This window comes from Melanerpes formicivorus, unplaced genomic scaffold (assembly GCF_026170545.1).
Source record: "Melanerpes formicivorus ecotype bairdi unplaced genomic scaffold, bMelFor1.0.p_v2 SCAF_14, whole genome shotgun sequence".
Taxonomy (NCBI): domain Eukaryota; kingdom Metazoa; phylum Chordata; class Aves; order Piciformes; family Picidae; genus Melanerpes; species Melanerpes formicivorus.
In genome coordinates this window covers 11,234,629-11,250,544 of record NW_027142366.1, presented here as the reverse complement: position 1 = coordinate 11,250,544, position 15,916 = coordinate 11,234,629, and the positions used below count along the sequence as shown (strand labels likewise).

General features: G+C 43.3%; 1 protein-coding gene across 2 annotated transcripts in view; it reads right to left on the bottom strand.

The window, feature by feature from the left end:
• IFT140 (intraflagellar transport 140) overlaps positions 1–15,916 on the bottom strand; it is a 70,764-nt gene that overhangs the window by 47,684 nt on the left and 7,164 nt on the right. Inside the window, exons 6-19 of one of the 2 annotated variants that reach the window (XM_068147012.1) lie at positions 15,223–15,398; positions 13,549–13,640; positions 12,370–12,476; positions 11,404–11,552; positions 10,917–11,120; positions 10,489–10,561; positions 9,454–9,545; positions 8,007–8,134; positions 7,392–7,509; positions 6,827–6,954; positions 4,272–4,419; positions 2,328–2,459; positions 1,624–1,656; positions 143–339 (exon numbers count right to left, since the gene is read on the bottom strand). In XM_068147012.1, the coding sequence (XP_068003113.1) occupies positions 143–339; positions 1,624–1,656; positions 2,328–2,459; positions 4,272–4,419; positions 6,827–6,954; positions 7,392–7,509; positions 8,007–8,134; positions 9,454–9,545; positions 10,489–10,561; positions 10,917–11,120; positions 11,404–11,552; positions 12,370–12,476; positions 13,549–13,640; positions 15,223–15,398 (1,777 nt within the window). The remainder of the gene's footprint in view (positions 1–142; positions 340–1,623; positions 1,657–2,327; positions 2,460–4,271; positions 4,420–6,826; positions 6,955–7,391; positions 7,510–8,006; positions 8,135–9,453; positions 9,546–10,488; positions 10,562–10,916; positions 11,121–11,403; positions 11,553–12,369; positions 12,477–13,548; positions 13,641–15,222; positions 15,399–15,916) is intronic. The other variant, XM_068147013.1, reaches the window with a different exon arrangement.

Genomic DNA, 15,916 nt, shown 5'->3' with positions numbered 1-15,916 from the left:
CATCTCTTTTTAGGAATGAAAAAGGGAAGGAAATCAGAGAGGAAATACAGCAGGGGAATTTAGGAGGACCAAAACTTGGTACCAACCTTTAATGAAAATAAGGGGTACCCATGACAAAATCCATGCAAATAACATTTGATACCTTTTTATCAGCTTGATGGATTTGAAGGCTTCATCCATGTCCCCAGCAGTCAGGTAGAAGCTGAAGTTCAGCATGGCATCCCGGGTAGTCTTATCACAGTCTCCCAGTCCAGCAAAATCTCTCATGGGTCTTCTTGCAACCATCTGAGAGACCTTTATTGAGCCAGACTCCTCTTGTCCCTTCTCAGCTTCTCCCAGCTAAAATGAGAATGTTATCATTTAGCTTGCAAGCAGGGTGAAACTTGCTCCTTCCTATGTGTCATTAATTACATTATTTCCCACTACAACCCAAGATTTCTGCTTCTGCAGGACTGTGATCAACAGTGACAACAGCTGCAAAGTTTCAGAACTTTCCAGACAATGCCACAGAAGAGGTCAGCATATTGTCACTAACAACCAGAAAGATGTGGCTCAGTTGGTAGTGCATAAGACCCTTAATGGGAAGGTCGGGAGTTCAAGCCTGCAGCGGGCAGCAGCGTCCTCCCTACTCTAGTCATGAGGTCTGCGGTGACAGGTTGGACTCGATGATCTTTGAGGTCTCTTCCAACCTTAGTTAGTGATACTAAAACCAGAAGATGTCAGTGATGGTCTGGAGATCACTAAAATCCTCCAGGAGAGGCAGCCTCCATTGACTGGAGTTGTCATTATTATTGATTTATATTATTTATAAGTGAAATATATATTGATTACATAATTTTGACTGCAATAGCAACTACCATGTTAGGTCCACAGATTTCTGGAGATTTCTCTTCTCAAAGAGAGGAGTCTGCTGTGCTGAAAATTAACTGCATAGACCCAAGCCTTTTATTCTTGCCTTTACATCAAGCTTATGATTACTAAAGCTCAGATTCAAACTCTTCCCCATACAATGGGCAGTTCTGGAGCTACTGGAGCTTCAGTGAGACTTTCACCAGTCACTGAAAAGCAGCTCAAAGTCATTTAACCATTATTCAGAACAAGAATAAAGTCAACCATCAATAGCAGATGATCTGTCTAGAGTATAGCAAGGGAACTTGCACAAGCCAAACAGAGTAGAGGATCATCTGAGTCATGAAGGACACCAGGATTTCATACACCCTTGCTGCACAGTAAGATGAGGTAATTCAATAGTAAAGCTATGGAAAGCAATTTAAAAAATTACTATGATATTATTCTGTTTGATACAATAAAGTAGACCAAGTCTCAAGTGCAAATGCCTTTGAATACAGCTTGGGGCATTTATGGACCCAGGGCAGAAAAGGCATTCTAATGAATAAATAGAAATCCTGGAGTGAAACCTGGTCAAAAACAGACTTGCTGCACCAGCTCAATTTGCTACATTCAAGGCAGAGACTGTTCAGATATTAAACCACCTTCTCAAAGTGAGTTATTATCCAACAAGTATCTAGTGGTTAAGAGTAACCTGCCAAGGGGAGAAAATGAACACAGATGAGAGAAAAGGAGAGAATGAAGGAAGAGGAACAAAATAATGCAGGTACTTACAGGAGCATAGACACATCCCCTCCGAAAAAGCAACTAATGGCAGCAAGCATCCATACACAGTTCAAAAGCAAAAAGGAAAATAGAGACATAATATCAAAGTAAAACAGCATGAGGCATGATGGGGAGGGAAGTGTAAACAGCCTTCATTTCCTCCAGGATGCAAAGAATTCTTTATCTAAGCTGCCAACAATTTTGGATACCTATTCAAGTTTAAGAAGGTAATGTAGCACACAGGCATTTGCTTGGTACAGCAAGGTGAGAACTCCTGCTCTCTGTGGGGATTAAGCTTCATTCCAACAAGGCAGTGGGCTGCTTCTGCTGAAGCAAATAGGAAATATCCCCTCTTACAGCCTTCATGAAATTGACACACACCCCCTCCATACTTGTAATAAGGCATGATGGCTACACAAAGTAGAAAAAGGATCTTCTTCACATCCTTTTTCAGTTGCATCCTCTCTGTAGCCTGTGCTTGTATGCCACAACCACTTTACAATACCCATGAAAAGCCACTTCAGTACAGCTTCCACAATCCTCCCAAGTACACCCACATTAGAATTATCTTTAGGTCATCTCTACACATGATACAACAACTGCCCTTGGCATTGCTCTGCTCACTGAAGACTCAGTTTGGTTAAATTAGATCCCTGAATGGCAAAAAGTCTGAACTTCTGGGATGAACAAGAATTATAGGAACATTTCCTCACCTTTTTTGCAAAGTAAAAATGTGGTACCTCTACACCCAGAAGAATCTGATAGGAGGAAGGCAATGGAAAGCTGTCCTGAAGCAAAAGGCCATGCTCTTCAGTACTGAAGAATGATATAATCCAAACATCCACCTGGAAAAGGAAGTAAAGCATTGTTTTGGTTTTATGCTGCAATATCCTTCTTTCATTTTGTTTTTATTTTCCACATTCATTTGGCAGAACCTTCTCTTGAAAATAACATGACACAGACACTCACACACAGCTGCTGGAGAGGGCAAAGCTGCACGCTTCCTCCCTACAGTAAGTAGCCAACAACCCATCCAATGTTGCGGGCTGCGTTCCTACCGCAGAGGGGGCTCCACCTCTGCCTCTCAGCAGCCAACAATCACCAACCACACAGAGGGAAGTCCCTGGCACACACCTGCCTCAGGTGGAAAAAATACTCCCAATTGTTTTCAACAGTTACTTCTTTTTATGTACTCTTGTTATTTCTCTTATAATTTAATTGTAAGGGTGACAGAACCCTGGGGCACGCTGCCCAGAGAGGCTGTGGAGTCTCCAAGTCAAAATGAAGCATTTATTTCCAACTCAAGTTAACCAGACCTCTCATTTCTTAAAGGATAAGCACACAGTTAAACCTTCTGTTGAATAAAGGCCAAAAAGTAAGTTGCTCTCCTTTTGTATCTTTTATCTTTATGTAGAAGCCAAGTATTTTTATTTGTTTACATTTAGAATGAGAGGTTGAAGTGTTCTTTGGGTTTTCTTTCTAGAAGACCCTAGCAAGGTCTTTTGAGATATCCCTAATCCATTCCCCCTTTCTATCTTGGCTATCCTATGATTCTCCCAATGTCATTTCAACCAACAGAAGAAACAAAGAGCTTCCTATCTCTAGCTGAAAGAGCCTTTACTAGAATCATAAAATCAATAAGGTTGGAAAAGACCTCAAGGATCATCAAGTCCAACCTGTCACCCAACACCTCATGACCACTAAACCATGGCACCAAGTGCCATGTGTCCAATCCCTTTTTGAACACCTCCAGGGATGGTGACTCCACCACCTCCCTGGGCATCACATTCCAATGTCTAACAATTCTCTCTGTGAAGAACTTTCTCCTCACCTCCAGCCTAAACTGGCACAGCTTGAGACTGTGTCCTCTTGTTCTGGTGCTGCTTGCCTGGGAGAAGAGACCAACCCCCACCTGGCTACAACCTCCCTTCAGGTAGTTGTAGACAGCAAGAAGTCATACACAAATTAAGAGACTTCAAATCAATGGAATATTTATGAAGGGCAGGCAGTTCTGTTCAGACAAGATGGGAAGGGCTGCTACAAGTACATTAGTGTGTGAGAAGTGGGGAAGAAGTGTTAGTCTGAAGAAAGAAATCTTTTACTGATCTTCCCAAAATGAAACATTTTTTCCTAATGTAACAAAACAATAAGAGAGTTTGTGGAGTACCATCAAGAGGTACACTGTCTGTCCAGCAAGGCAGATGCTATGAAGTGAGGGGAAGTACACTTCACTCTTCACCTGAATGCTAGGCTCCCTATTACTCTATCAAGTTAATTCTTGCTGCTGGAAGTGGACTCAAAGACAGAAAATCTGCATTATTTTAAATGAGAGTAAACAGCAAGCCTCTGTGTTATCAGTTCAACCACTAGCAGCTCCTGAAAAACCATACTCCAGAGAGGAGCCTGCATTATGATGGTCCTTGAAATTCTAGCACAGATTAAGAAACCTCCTCTTTGTCACTCTATTTAGGCTAGGGCTTAACCTAAAAGCTAATGCAGTGACTCTCTCAAGCCACAGACACCAGAAACATAATTCCACTCCTCATTTTCATACCAGGCAATGCATGCTACCTACTCCTATGCCCTTAATGAAGGGCCAATGATTTACTACTTGGCTAGAGAACCCCATGTAAAAGAAAAAAAAAAAGAGACCATACTGTGCCCTCAGGCTGGTTTCTCTTCTCCTCTGGAGGTTGTAGGCCTGTTTCAAGAACTGCTTCACAGACAAAAAGCCTTGGTTCAGTCTGGTCCCAGAAGTGGCAAGTAGGGATGTGACTGTGCAACTCTGGATACTCCACAACAGACCTAACAAAAGAGAGGGAAAAAAAAAGCTGTAGAAAGGGAGACAAAAATAACCCCAGCCTACCCAGTGCATAAGTGTAAACAAATATCAGGGATGATTTTCAGATGCTCAGATCTCTATACCAGCACCTCTGCATTGTGACATCAACCACACACATCTTCCTCCCTCCTCCCACCACTTTCACTTTGCTTCCTATACACTAATCATGGCTAGAGGAGGTAAAGCATTTCAGCAGAATAAAGCTGGTGCTCTCACAAAATACAACTACTTATCCATACTGCCCTGAGATGAGATTAACCCAGAAATACTGGAACAGCCTTCAAATGATGGATCTTGGCACATGCTACCAAGGTAGGAATTGTCACATGAGGACTACCTCAGCTCTACTTTCTTATGGGCTTTACAACCTGCCCCAAGGTGTTACTGCCAGCTCTGCCAGGATAAAGGTAGCTGGGTACACTGATGTACCTTTAAATGAGCAGTAAAGAGAGTTTCTAGCACGTGTCTCACATTCCAATCAAGATAAGCAGCAATCACAGGAAATCCCAACTACAGAATTGTGATTCAACTCTTGGGGAAATAACACAAGGAATTAGTTTATAATTTCAGGCAACAGATCTCTCTCTGCTGAGAGTTCAGCAGACCTGGACATGCAGCATGACCGATGCTTTGAACTGCTGAGTTTCTCAGTGCTAGGGGTGCTGCAGCATGGGGACTGCAGGCCCTAGGTATGCCACAGCTGCTTTCCTCAGTACTCTAACTGGAACATGATGCTGTGGATGGGGAACTCCAAGGCCTTGTGAGACAGCACATTCAGCACAGGCCCTGCAGCCTGGGAACTCAGTTCAAGTAAGACACAGCTACCTGCTTCTTTCAGGCATTTGGATGCTTCAGTGCCAGGCAAGTTAAGACTCCAGACATACAGAATTAGACTGCTTTAGGCTTAGGATTCTTGTGAAACAATGCTGAATCTAAATAGAGATTATTTTTTGTTAAGAAAAGAGAGGAAACTAAAGTTATTTTTAACATCCTTTTCTCATTAGCTGTCATCACTGAAGGTGGGGAGAACAGGAGTGGGGCAGGAAGGCAGATTAAGGGAGAGGCTCAAAGGGATGCAGAAATACACAGCATCTACTCATGTCACTGAATTGAAGGTAAATTACTCACAGCCTGGAAAACAGTGTTTATACAAAAAAGAGAAATTGCACTGTTTAGATGCTGCCTCAGGAGGAGAGAGAGAGAAAGAAGGGGAAGAAGTGTAAATTATTATTACATTTTTGGTGAGACTATTAATTCCAGCTTCAGGGAACTCTACACTGAGTCACAGATAAATGGCTTCACCACCCACCCATCCAGCATCTACACATCAGTGAGAGAGCATTACCAGCTTCTGGGGGCCTCTGTTGGGCTACACAACATACTGCACTTGAAAACAACTTCCTCACTGCCCCTCATGCTGTTTAGATACCTGATCAAGGCATAAAGCCCCAGATTTGCACTGTCCTTAACTCCTGATGAGCTGGGCAGTTTCTCCTGCCTTTCACTGACAAGGAGAATAAGGGTTTTTTTTCCACCTGTAGCAGATAGGTGCTATAAAAGCAAACCACCTTCTCCTATCACACTGTTTTGTCTCAAGAAAGGCACTCAAAATATATTGTAAAGCCAGATGGGAATTGGTCCCATAACATTCCATTGCACTTCCATTCAGAATTACTGGTTCAGGGCTTTTGCTGTCTTGCTGCTGGCATTTCTACTGTATTCACTGCAGAACAGTTGGTATGAATACAAAGCTGTCAGTTCTAACCAGGCATCACATTTGGTTTTATCCATACAAAACCATCCTGTACTGGATTTGAAAACCAATTTTTTTTGTAGGAGGAGCTTCCAAATGTCCTCTTTTCAGTTCCTAACCTGTAAATCCATATGGAAGGGTAGCTTTCCAAGACTTTCCTTTATTTTAAGAGCTGGATCCTGATTCCAGTCATATAATACCTCCACACATCCTCCCTAAACAGCCAGTTCTCCTCTTGGACACCTCCTGAGACAGAGATGGCTTCCACATATCCTGTAACTCTCACTGGATTTCTCATCTAGGAATTTGCCCAATACCCTTATGAACCTTTCCTTTATCATCTCTAACTTCCTTAGGCTCAGCTCTGTTGTCTGAAGAACTGCCTCTTGTTTATTCTGAGCTTCATTTGACACTCCCTAGTTCACATATTGGAAGAGGGATGCAGGCTGCTGTATATACAATGCACCAGTTTTAATTAATCCTTTAGAAGTAAAATAGATGGATACAAGCTCCTACACAAAGACAGAGGAATGCCAGTACCAAGGTCTTGCTTGTCTTCATAGGGCAGATTCCTATACTAAATCCAAGTAACACTCCTTGGAATCAAAGATTCTTACTTGTCAATGCATTGTCCAGAAGAAAGTTTCGCTCTACCATTTCCCTGGTCAGCCTTGAAATCAAAGAGTGTAGCTTTGTCCATTTCAACATCATAGAAACAGATCTTGGAATCAAGGTTTCCATCAGCCTACAAGAAGGGAAAACAGAAATTGCTGAAGCAGGCAGCCAAAAGGAAAGGTGTCTTCCTCTCATCCAATGCATCCAGTTCTGTTCACTGGTGATCACACAAGTACATCCTTTGGAAGAAACATCTTTTGCTGGCTTTCTACACTAGCAAGTTAGCCTTGGATTTTTGTTAAATGCTACCAAGTAGCTTTTCCTCACTAAAATATTGCCACATTTTTGGTTGTTCCCCTCACAAAATGTACAAAACCTTAGCACAGCTCAATTCTGGTGTTCAGTTACGTGCTTGAACGGGATGTGTCAAGGCCAAATACACTGCATTGAACATGGAGGTTTATTTCTGAGAAGTGAATCTTGTGTCTTGAGTAAGCTTCTTGATCTACACCAAGCCTGTGAAGCGATGGTCAGGTCGTAGGGCAGTAAGCAAAGGCTGTGCCTCACCTTGCTGACGAGGATGCTGACTTTATTGCCATTAGCATTGCACTTGACAGACGCAATGCCTCCAAGGCCTGGGAACAGCTCAGAGAAATTCCTGCTGTTGCAGTGCACTTTTGCCTCCCTGTGAAAAGGAATAAACTTGAATCACATGGTGGCAAGCAACTGGCAATACCTATTAGCAAAAATCATTTTTCAAACTGTGGGTAAGGCTTTTACAAACAACCCATTTCTATGGCACCACTGCCCCAAATGTGACCTAGCATTTTCCTTTCTTTATTTCAACTCTTCTCAGATGAAGATCTTGTTCAGGTCACCAGCAGAAATATGTGACATTCTTGTCTTGACCTTCCATAAATTCTCCAGTCACATTCAAAGGCACACAAATATCCCCCACAATATCCTCTTTTAAAAACTGTTCCTTGTCCCATGGTTTATCTAACAACTCCGTGTCTCTTCCCTTGCCTTCGGGATAGGCCATTGGCTCACACAGGCTGCCTGTGCTGCCTCAAGATTCACAGGAGCTATCACTTTTCTTCAGATCATAAACAGCTCAAGATCCACCCCCTCAGAAATATGCCCTCAGTTATGAGCACACGTTTCTAAAAGGCTTATCAATACCTGCGAGAGAGATCAAAGATCTTGAAGTGAGCCAAATCCGTTCCCACAGCCAGGAAATTTCCACAGACATCCAAGAGGCAAGGATTGCCCTCTGCTTCAGAGAACACCAGCAGCTGCTTCACTGTGCCCTGAGAAGAAACATGGAGCTCCCAGTTTGCATGTTCAGGGTTCAACTAGAAGGGACTTATTTTGTCACTGAGTTAAGTAAAGTAACTAATGGCTGAACTTCTGTTAGATGAATCATTGGCAGCAGCCTGAGAGGAGCTACACACACAGGGTTGCTACCAATGCAATCAGTGTTTCAGGCTGAAAAATGGATGCACAGCTGCCAAAAGTGTCAACATTAAGAGGCAGCCTTCTGCAACAATTTGTTCTTCAATAAGACTTTTTTTTCCCCCCCAACCAAGAGTAATACAGAAACAGAAGCCCCTGAAGGTCCTTAAGGAGGAGGGCATTGAGGGGCTGAAGCAAGTACAGAGAAAAGCAGAGTAGCTGGCAAAGGGTCTGGAGAAGAGGGCTGGTGAGGAGCAGCTAAGGGAACTGGAGGGGGGAGTTAGTCTGGAGAAGTAGAGAGCAGTGAGGTCTCTCCTCAGCATCCTCAACTCCCTGAAAGGAGATTAGAGCCAGGTGAGGGTTGGTCTCTTCCCCCTGGTATCAGGTGATAGAAGGAGAAGAAATGACCTGAAATTGTGCCAGAGGAGGTTTAGGCTGGAGATGAGGAAAAATTTCTTTGCTGCAAGAGTGGTCAGGGATTGGAACAGGCTGCCCAGGGAGGTGGTGGCATCACCATCCCTGGAGATGCTCAAGAAATGTGTGCCCATGGCACTTTGGGATATGGTTTGATGGCCATGGTGGTGCTGGGTTGATGGCTGGACTCAACGATCTTGGAGACCTTTTCCAACCCAAACAATTCTATGATTTTATGATTTCTTTAGAGTTGCAAAACATTATATATATAACTTAAATCAGTCCTTATTGTGAGAAATTTCCCCTGTTCTTGACTACTTAGTGTTTATTTCTTCACTAAATCATGTATCTCAGAACTCTTGACAATCAGATTCCTCTTTTTGGTCCTCATGCACTAGCAAAGGCTACAAAGTTTAAGCAAAAGATTTTGCAGGAATACAGAATGGGCAGGGGATATTTTTCATTATCTTGTAAGAACAATCAGTATGTTCATTTTCCTGCCAACAAAGTACACATTCAACCTGCATGCAGTTTTGATCCTCTTAAAGCCTGACCCTGTGTTCTTTCACAAACACTTCCCAGTCACAGCGCAGCAGCATTTAAAGTGCTTTGTAAGGAACACAAAATGTCAAAGGTCTTCCTGCTGAAACAGGACAAAGGCAGAGTTAATAGATTTATGGAACACCCACTGAAGCTGTTAACACCAATCTTTGAAATCAATGTGACACATTCATTCCTTCATGACTTCATCAGCCCTTACCTGCCAGGTGCGGACCTGGACCCGATACGGCTCAACTGTGTACAGATTGTCTCCATGAAGGGCCAGAACTGGAGAGTCACAAAGAAAAGAGCCTGGAACAATCACAAGAAAACTATCACTACAATAAACAGAGGTTTTAAAAGGTGAAAAAAAAAACAACCAAACAAAATACCACTACCACCAAACCCAGCAACAAAGCAATCCATTTCCACTATCTTACCCCAAACCCTTCCAACCCCTAGCATCCCATCATTCTCTGAAGTCTTAGTGAAATATATTCAGTGAACAAAGCACAGGTGCAGGAGCTGGTATTTGAGTTCTGTTTCTGGTGCTGATTTTTACATCCTAACCTCTCTGCTCTGCAAAACTGGGAATATGAAGACTGTTAATAATGTTTTCCACTTTGCACTTGTGATTACGGTCTGTCAGCTATCACAGAACTGTTTGGGTTAGAAAAGACCTCTGAGGTCATCGAGTCCAACCATCAACCTGAGACCACCATGGCCATTAATCATAGAATCAGTCAGGGTGGGAAGGGACCACAAGGATCACCTAGTTCCAACCCCCCTGCCATGGGCAGGGACACCCCACACTACATCAGCCTGGCCAGAGCCTCATCCAGCCTGGCCTTAAACACCTCCAGGGATGGGGTCTCAACCACCTCCCTGGACAACCCATTCCAGGGTTTCACCACTCTCATGGGGAAGAACTTCCTCCTCAGATCCAACCTGAATCTCCCCACCTCCAGCTTCATTCCATTTCCCTTAGTCCTATCACTACCTGATATCCTAAGGAGTCCCTCCCCAGCCTTCTTGTAGGCCCCCTTCAGATACTGGAAGGCCACAATGAGGTCACCTCAGAGCCTTCTTTTCTCCAGACTGAACAGCCCCAACTGTCCTCATAGGAGAGGTGCTCCAGCCCTCTGATCATCCTCATGGCCCTTCTCTGAAGTGCCATTCATCCATCACAAATGAAAAGCAGGTGTTAACTTTGAAGGAGAACCACTGCAACCCCACTCAGTGCTCCAAGTCCTACCTGCACTTGTGAAGGTATCTCCTGAATGTTCAAAGAGAGTAACTTGCTTCCCATTCCAGAATACCACAGCATCCTAATCCAACCAAAAGAAAGAAAAAGCAAAAGAATATATGTACCTTCAGTTTCTTTTGGAATCATGCAGGAATTCATGCACTAACACAGCAAGACCTTCCACTTAAGAGCCACTATTCATTAGTTCCTCTGCATCTTGCCTAGGAAGGCTTCTGGTAACTCTAAAGTTCCGTGGTCAGCACCCAGAGAGTTACAGAGTCACTGTGCTATCTGAAAATCAGCTCTGTCACAGCATCATAACAAAATGTCCATTATACAATAAATTGAGCATCAAAGCAGGTTTATGTTAAAGACTTTCAGTTTGGTCTCCAGGAACCCAGCAATGAAGTAAATCAATTAAGCCCTCCCCAATTAACCTTAGTAGCGAAGACTCCGTTAACTTTCACATCAACGTGGAGGCTGTGCGTGGTTCCTGTGCTGAAGGTGGTCACATTGAACAGGTTGGGAGACACCTGTACCACAGCCACTTGCTGATGAAAGTGAGACAACATGGCCTGCTCACTGAGGATCACCACAGAGCTGATGGTGTTCACTGCCAGCAGGTTTTTTCGGGAGCCCCACTGCACACAACAGGAAGAGCAGAACCAAAAAATAATAAAACAAGAGAACAAACCACAACAATTTCATCTCAGAGCTGAAACAGTCCCAGCAAGGTCCCAGGACAGATGACAAGGGGGAGAACAGAATAAACATTTTTATACATATGCAGAGCCCTACTACCTCAAAGCAACTACAGGGCTTCTCCATAATAGTGACCACAGTCACTTGTTTCATAAAGACCATCTCCTCCTCTGATGTGTGTGAAGTCCTACCAACATGTAAGAAGACTCTTTCAGATCTTACCTTTATCTGAGTGACATTTCCTTCAAGTTCTGTAGGTGCCTGGAGCCTCCACTTCTCCTTGCCCTCCAATGCCCGTACACTCTGAGCGGATCCTGCTGCTTTCCTCCACATAGCTACTCTCCCTTTGTTGGTACCAGCTGCTAGAAGACCTGCCATTCACAAACCTTTTAGGCATTTCATATCTTATGCTTCAGAAAAACAAACCCACAAAGCAGCAAGTCTAGCTCTGGTTCTGAGGTACTGAGAAGCCTTTGCCTAGCAGCATCCATTTCTTTGCCTCCCTGCAGGCCAGCATTCTAGTCCTGAACTGAAGACACTTTCTGGGGGAAAAGTGGCAGAAGTTTCAGATGGCAAGGCCCATGTACTAAGCTACCAGATGAAGTGATCTTTTAAGTTTATCAGACAAGGATTTCATTTTCACCATTTACTTTTGAATAGCTGGTCTTGTAGTTGCCATGGGCAAGTCACCACTGAGAGCTGTTCTAGCAGAGTAGCTATGCCAAGCCTGGCAAACAAGGTGACACTGTCATGGATTGACTTGAACCTCCTTGCACTAAAGCATTACACACACAGAAGTAGTTCTGTAGAAAGCATCAGTTCTAAGGACCTCATGTGCACACTATGCATGCTTGATTAGTTCTACTTTGCATTAGCTCTGGTGTGAGCTTGTAGACTCTCACTTACTGGAGTGCATTAGGTGCACTCCAGGAGTACTTGTACCAGTTCAGTGCCATTAAAAGGAATCCAGGTTGCATGCAATGAGGCAACTTCACATTGAGACCAAGTGTGGTGAGCCTGGTCTCAGTGCACCTTCAGAAGCACACTCCTGACTGCAACTTCTACATCACAGTGTTACTGAAACCCTCAGTAGCAAGCCAAACACACTGAACTGACTACAGGACACTGAAGGCTGAGGTGTGACAAGGCTGAAGACCCAGAGCTCACAGCTGCTGTGTTATTTCTCACCTCTAGCACTGCAGTATGAAACACAGTTAATGCATTCTCCTGCCTCAAAGCCAAACTGCACATCTGGAGAGAGCACATAGTTCTCATCCCGCTCCAAATCCCAGAACCTAAGGCACACGAAACAAGAGTGTTAACAACGCTTTGCCTTCCACGTGCCTTGCTAAACACAGTCAGTAGGATGCTGTACACAGCATTGATTTCCTATTTCCATAGTGTCTAGATCACTCAATTTATTAAATTGCCAGCAGCTGCCCCTGGAATGTGAATTTCTTAACCATCTCCTTCCTTTTCCTTTGACATTTCAATCTGCAGCATGTTTTTTGATATTCTCTTATGAACAAATCAGAGGCAAAACCAGCTTTAAGAAAAATATTGGAGCTCTAGTTGCATTTTTCCTCCTCCCTTCTTATACTTCCTCCTCTGTTTTAAGAAAGTTCCTTGGTTAACCAGTAGCCTTTTGGATTCCAGAAGCATTTTCCACATCAAAGCATTTTCATTAAACACATGCTTTCTTCATTGCTGGTCTTTGATATCCTCCAGAAAGTGAGCTACTGATGGCAATGGAATATGAATGGAGCCTCCACCCCCCAAAAAAAGTTAAACCTGTAGAGCAAGTCATAGTAAAGACAGGGGGAAAAGAGGCAAAAAGGTAAAAACTACAGAGCCTGGTTCCACAGCAGTATGGCAAAGTAACAGACTTCATTTAAAGAAGTAGGGCTAGAAGTAAGCAAAATACTTGTCTTGTATTACAGTAACAGAAAAACATCCTGAAATGCAAGCACTTCTTTTTTTCCCCATTGCTGATACCAGGACTATCCTAAGAATCAGGCAGCAATGGAAAGAACAGCAAAATGGCTGTTTCAGGTAAAAATGCCACATGGATGCATTCTCAGAAGAAACCAGTAACAGCATGCAGAAACCAGCAGGTTTGGGTAGCACTGCCTGACAAAACACAATATAGCTGTATACCAAGAATTCATTTCAGCCTGCAAGGAAACAGACTTCTTGATTCATTCCTCTCTTCATTTCAATACAAAGCAGTAAATCTGGGGAGTTTTTTTCATTATTGCTTTATAAACCTCCAGTTCAGTGCAACATTCAGTGCATTGCAGCCCATAAACCTTTCAGCTAACACTTTTCCCACAGGCTGCCAGAACAGCTTTAAAACAGGATCCTTACCTGAGGACTGCCTCGCCTAGTGCTGTAACGATGAGGCTATGGTCTATTAAAATGATGTCTGCACAGTGACCTGTCTTCCCACTCAACTTCACCTGTGATCCAGAAGGAAAGAAATTCATTTACAGGACATAGGAGGAACACATTAAGAAAAAAAAACAGTAAGCATCTGAATTGCCTAAGTTGGCTAAAAAGTTAAACTATAAGAATAACTAGACCTGTATCTCACTTCAGACAGACCAATAGTGTCTCTCAGACAGTGATCACCACCAAATCCATGAAGGAGATGATGTATAAATTTAACAAAAGAAGCCTTGTAGTGGGCTAATTAAGTAGGTAAGAAGCAGATGGTTTTTTCCTCTTATACTAGGCTTTCTCTTAGAATTTGATAGATTGCTTGGAAATGTGAAATACCAAATGTTGCTCTAGTCAGAAGTAAGCAATCATAGAATCAGAGTTGTCGGGGTTGGAAGGGACCTCAAGGATCATTCAGTTCCAACCTCCCTGCCACGGACAGGGACACCTCACACTAGATCAGGTTGCTCAGAGCACTCCTGCTCAGCTTTCTCCTGTCTTTGAAAGAAAGAGTATCTCGGAGGAAGGCAAAGATTTGGGTTCCACCCTGCAAGCAGCATTCTCCAAGAGTACATTTTACTTAATTATTTTACTTAATAATAACTTCTTGGACGAGGTCAGTTCGGGTTTTGCCCCTGCACAATATCTTTTGGATCACCTCATTATCATTTGTGATTCTGTGACTTATGGGTTGCTATTCCTTAAAAACTTTCTAGCCTTTGCAGGTGGGAGGAGCACTTTCAGAATGTGAGAACTAAACCAGCTCTCACTGGCAACGAGGCTGGGGAGAGGCCTTGAGCACAAGCCCTACAAGGAGAGGCTGAGGGAGCTGGGACTGTTCAGCCTGGAGAAGAGGAGGCTCAGGGGAAACCATATTGCTGTCTACAACTACCTGAAGGGTGGTTGTAGCATGGAGGGAGTTGATCTCTTTTCTCAAGCAACCAGCACCAGAACAAGAGGATACAGTGTCAGGCTGCACCAGGGGAGGTTTAGGCTGGAGGTGAGGAGAAAGTTCTTCACAGAAAGAGGAATTGGCCATTGGAATGTGCTGCTCAGGGAGGTGGTGGAGTCACCATCCCTGGAGGTGTTCAAGAGGGGATTGGATGTGGCACTTGGTGCCATGGTTTAGTCATGAGGTCTGTGGTGACAGGTTGGACTCGATGATCCTTGAGGTCTCTTCCAACCTTGGTGATTCTGTGATTTGCAGGCATAGACACTACCACCAGGAGCAGGTACTGCTCCTACTAATCTGAAAGACAAAACAGCTCAGAGGGACTGATGCTAACAAAAGTCAAGGATGGGGGTTATCAGCTGTTTATGCACAAGACATTTTAACAAGTATTTCATTATACTGGAATTCTCAATCCTTCTCTAATTCAATAAGGCAAGGTAAATGAAGTGTAGAATGGTTAGCACAGAAAAGAAGAAAGAAAAAAAGAGGAAAGCAAGATGAAAACCATCTATTGCAAGCTCAGCATTTACTCATCAAGGCATTATCTGAGAAACACATGAGAGTTGCAAGCAGAGTAAGTAATAATTAAACCCTAACAAATACTTCTAAACATTAAACACTGAAACTTCACTCTGTATTCTGACTCTTACCTTTATCAGCTCTTCTGCCTCTCCCTCAAGGGTAACTGCATGCAGAGACAACTGCAGAGTCTCTGTTATTACAACTAAAAGATCTCTTTTCTCCATGAACAGAAGTTTTTGGACTTGACTGTCTGTGGACAGCACATGCTTTATCTTCCCTTTCTCATTCACATAATGCACAGAACCTGTAGTACATACAATCAAGGCATAGTTTTTAGTTTACAGTTAAATAAAACATTCCTCAAGTTCCTCATTCATTTACTATGAAACAAGCTCAGGCTGAGAATTCCAACTTTAAATTACAGTTCATATTTAAGCATTATGAAAACATTAACTGATTCTGAAGCTCTGACACATCACTAACTAGATTAAGAACTAGAGCCAAAATAGATATGCCCAAATCAACCTAGACTGAAAGATGGGATCCATCCTAAAGGACCTGGACAGCCTGGAGAGGTGGACTGAGGAGAATATCATGAGGTTCAATGAGGCAAAGTGCAAGGCCCTACACCTAGTTGAGGGTAACCCTCAATAGCAATCCAGGCTGGGGGATGGTGAGATTGTGTGCATCTAGAGAAGGCACAAAGATGATCAGAGGGCTGGAGTACCTCTGCTGTGGGGACAGGCTGAGGGAGCTGGGGCTGCTCAGCCTGGAAGACAGAAGGCTTCAGAGATTTGGTCTCCCAGGCAACCAGCACCAGAA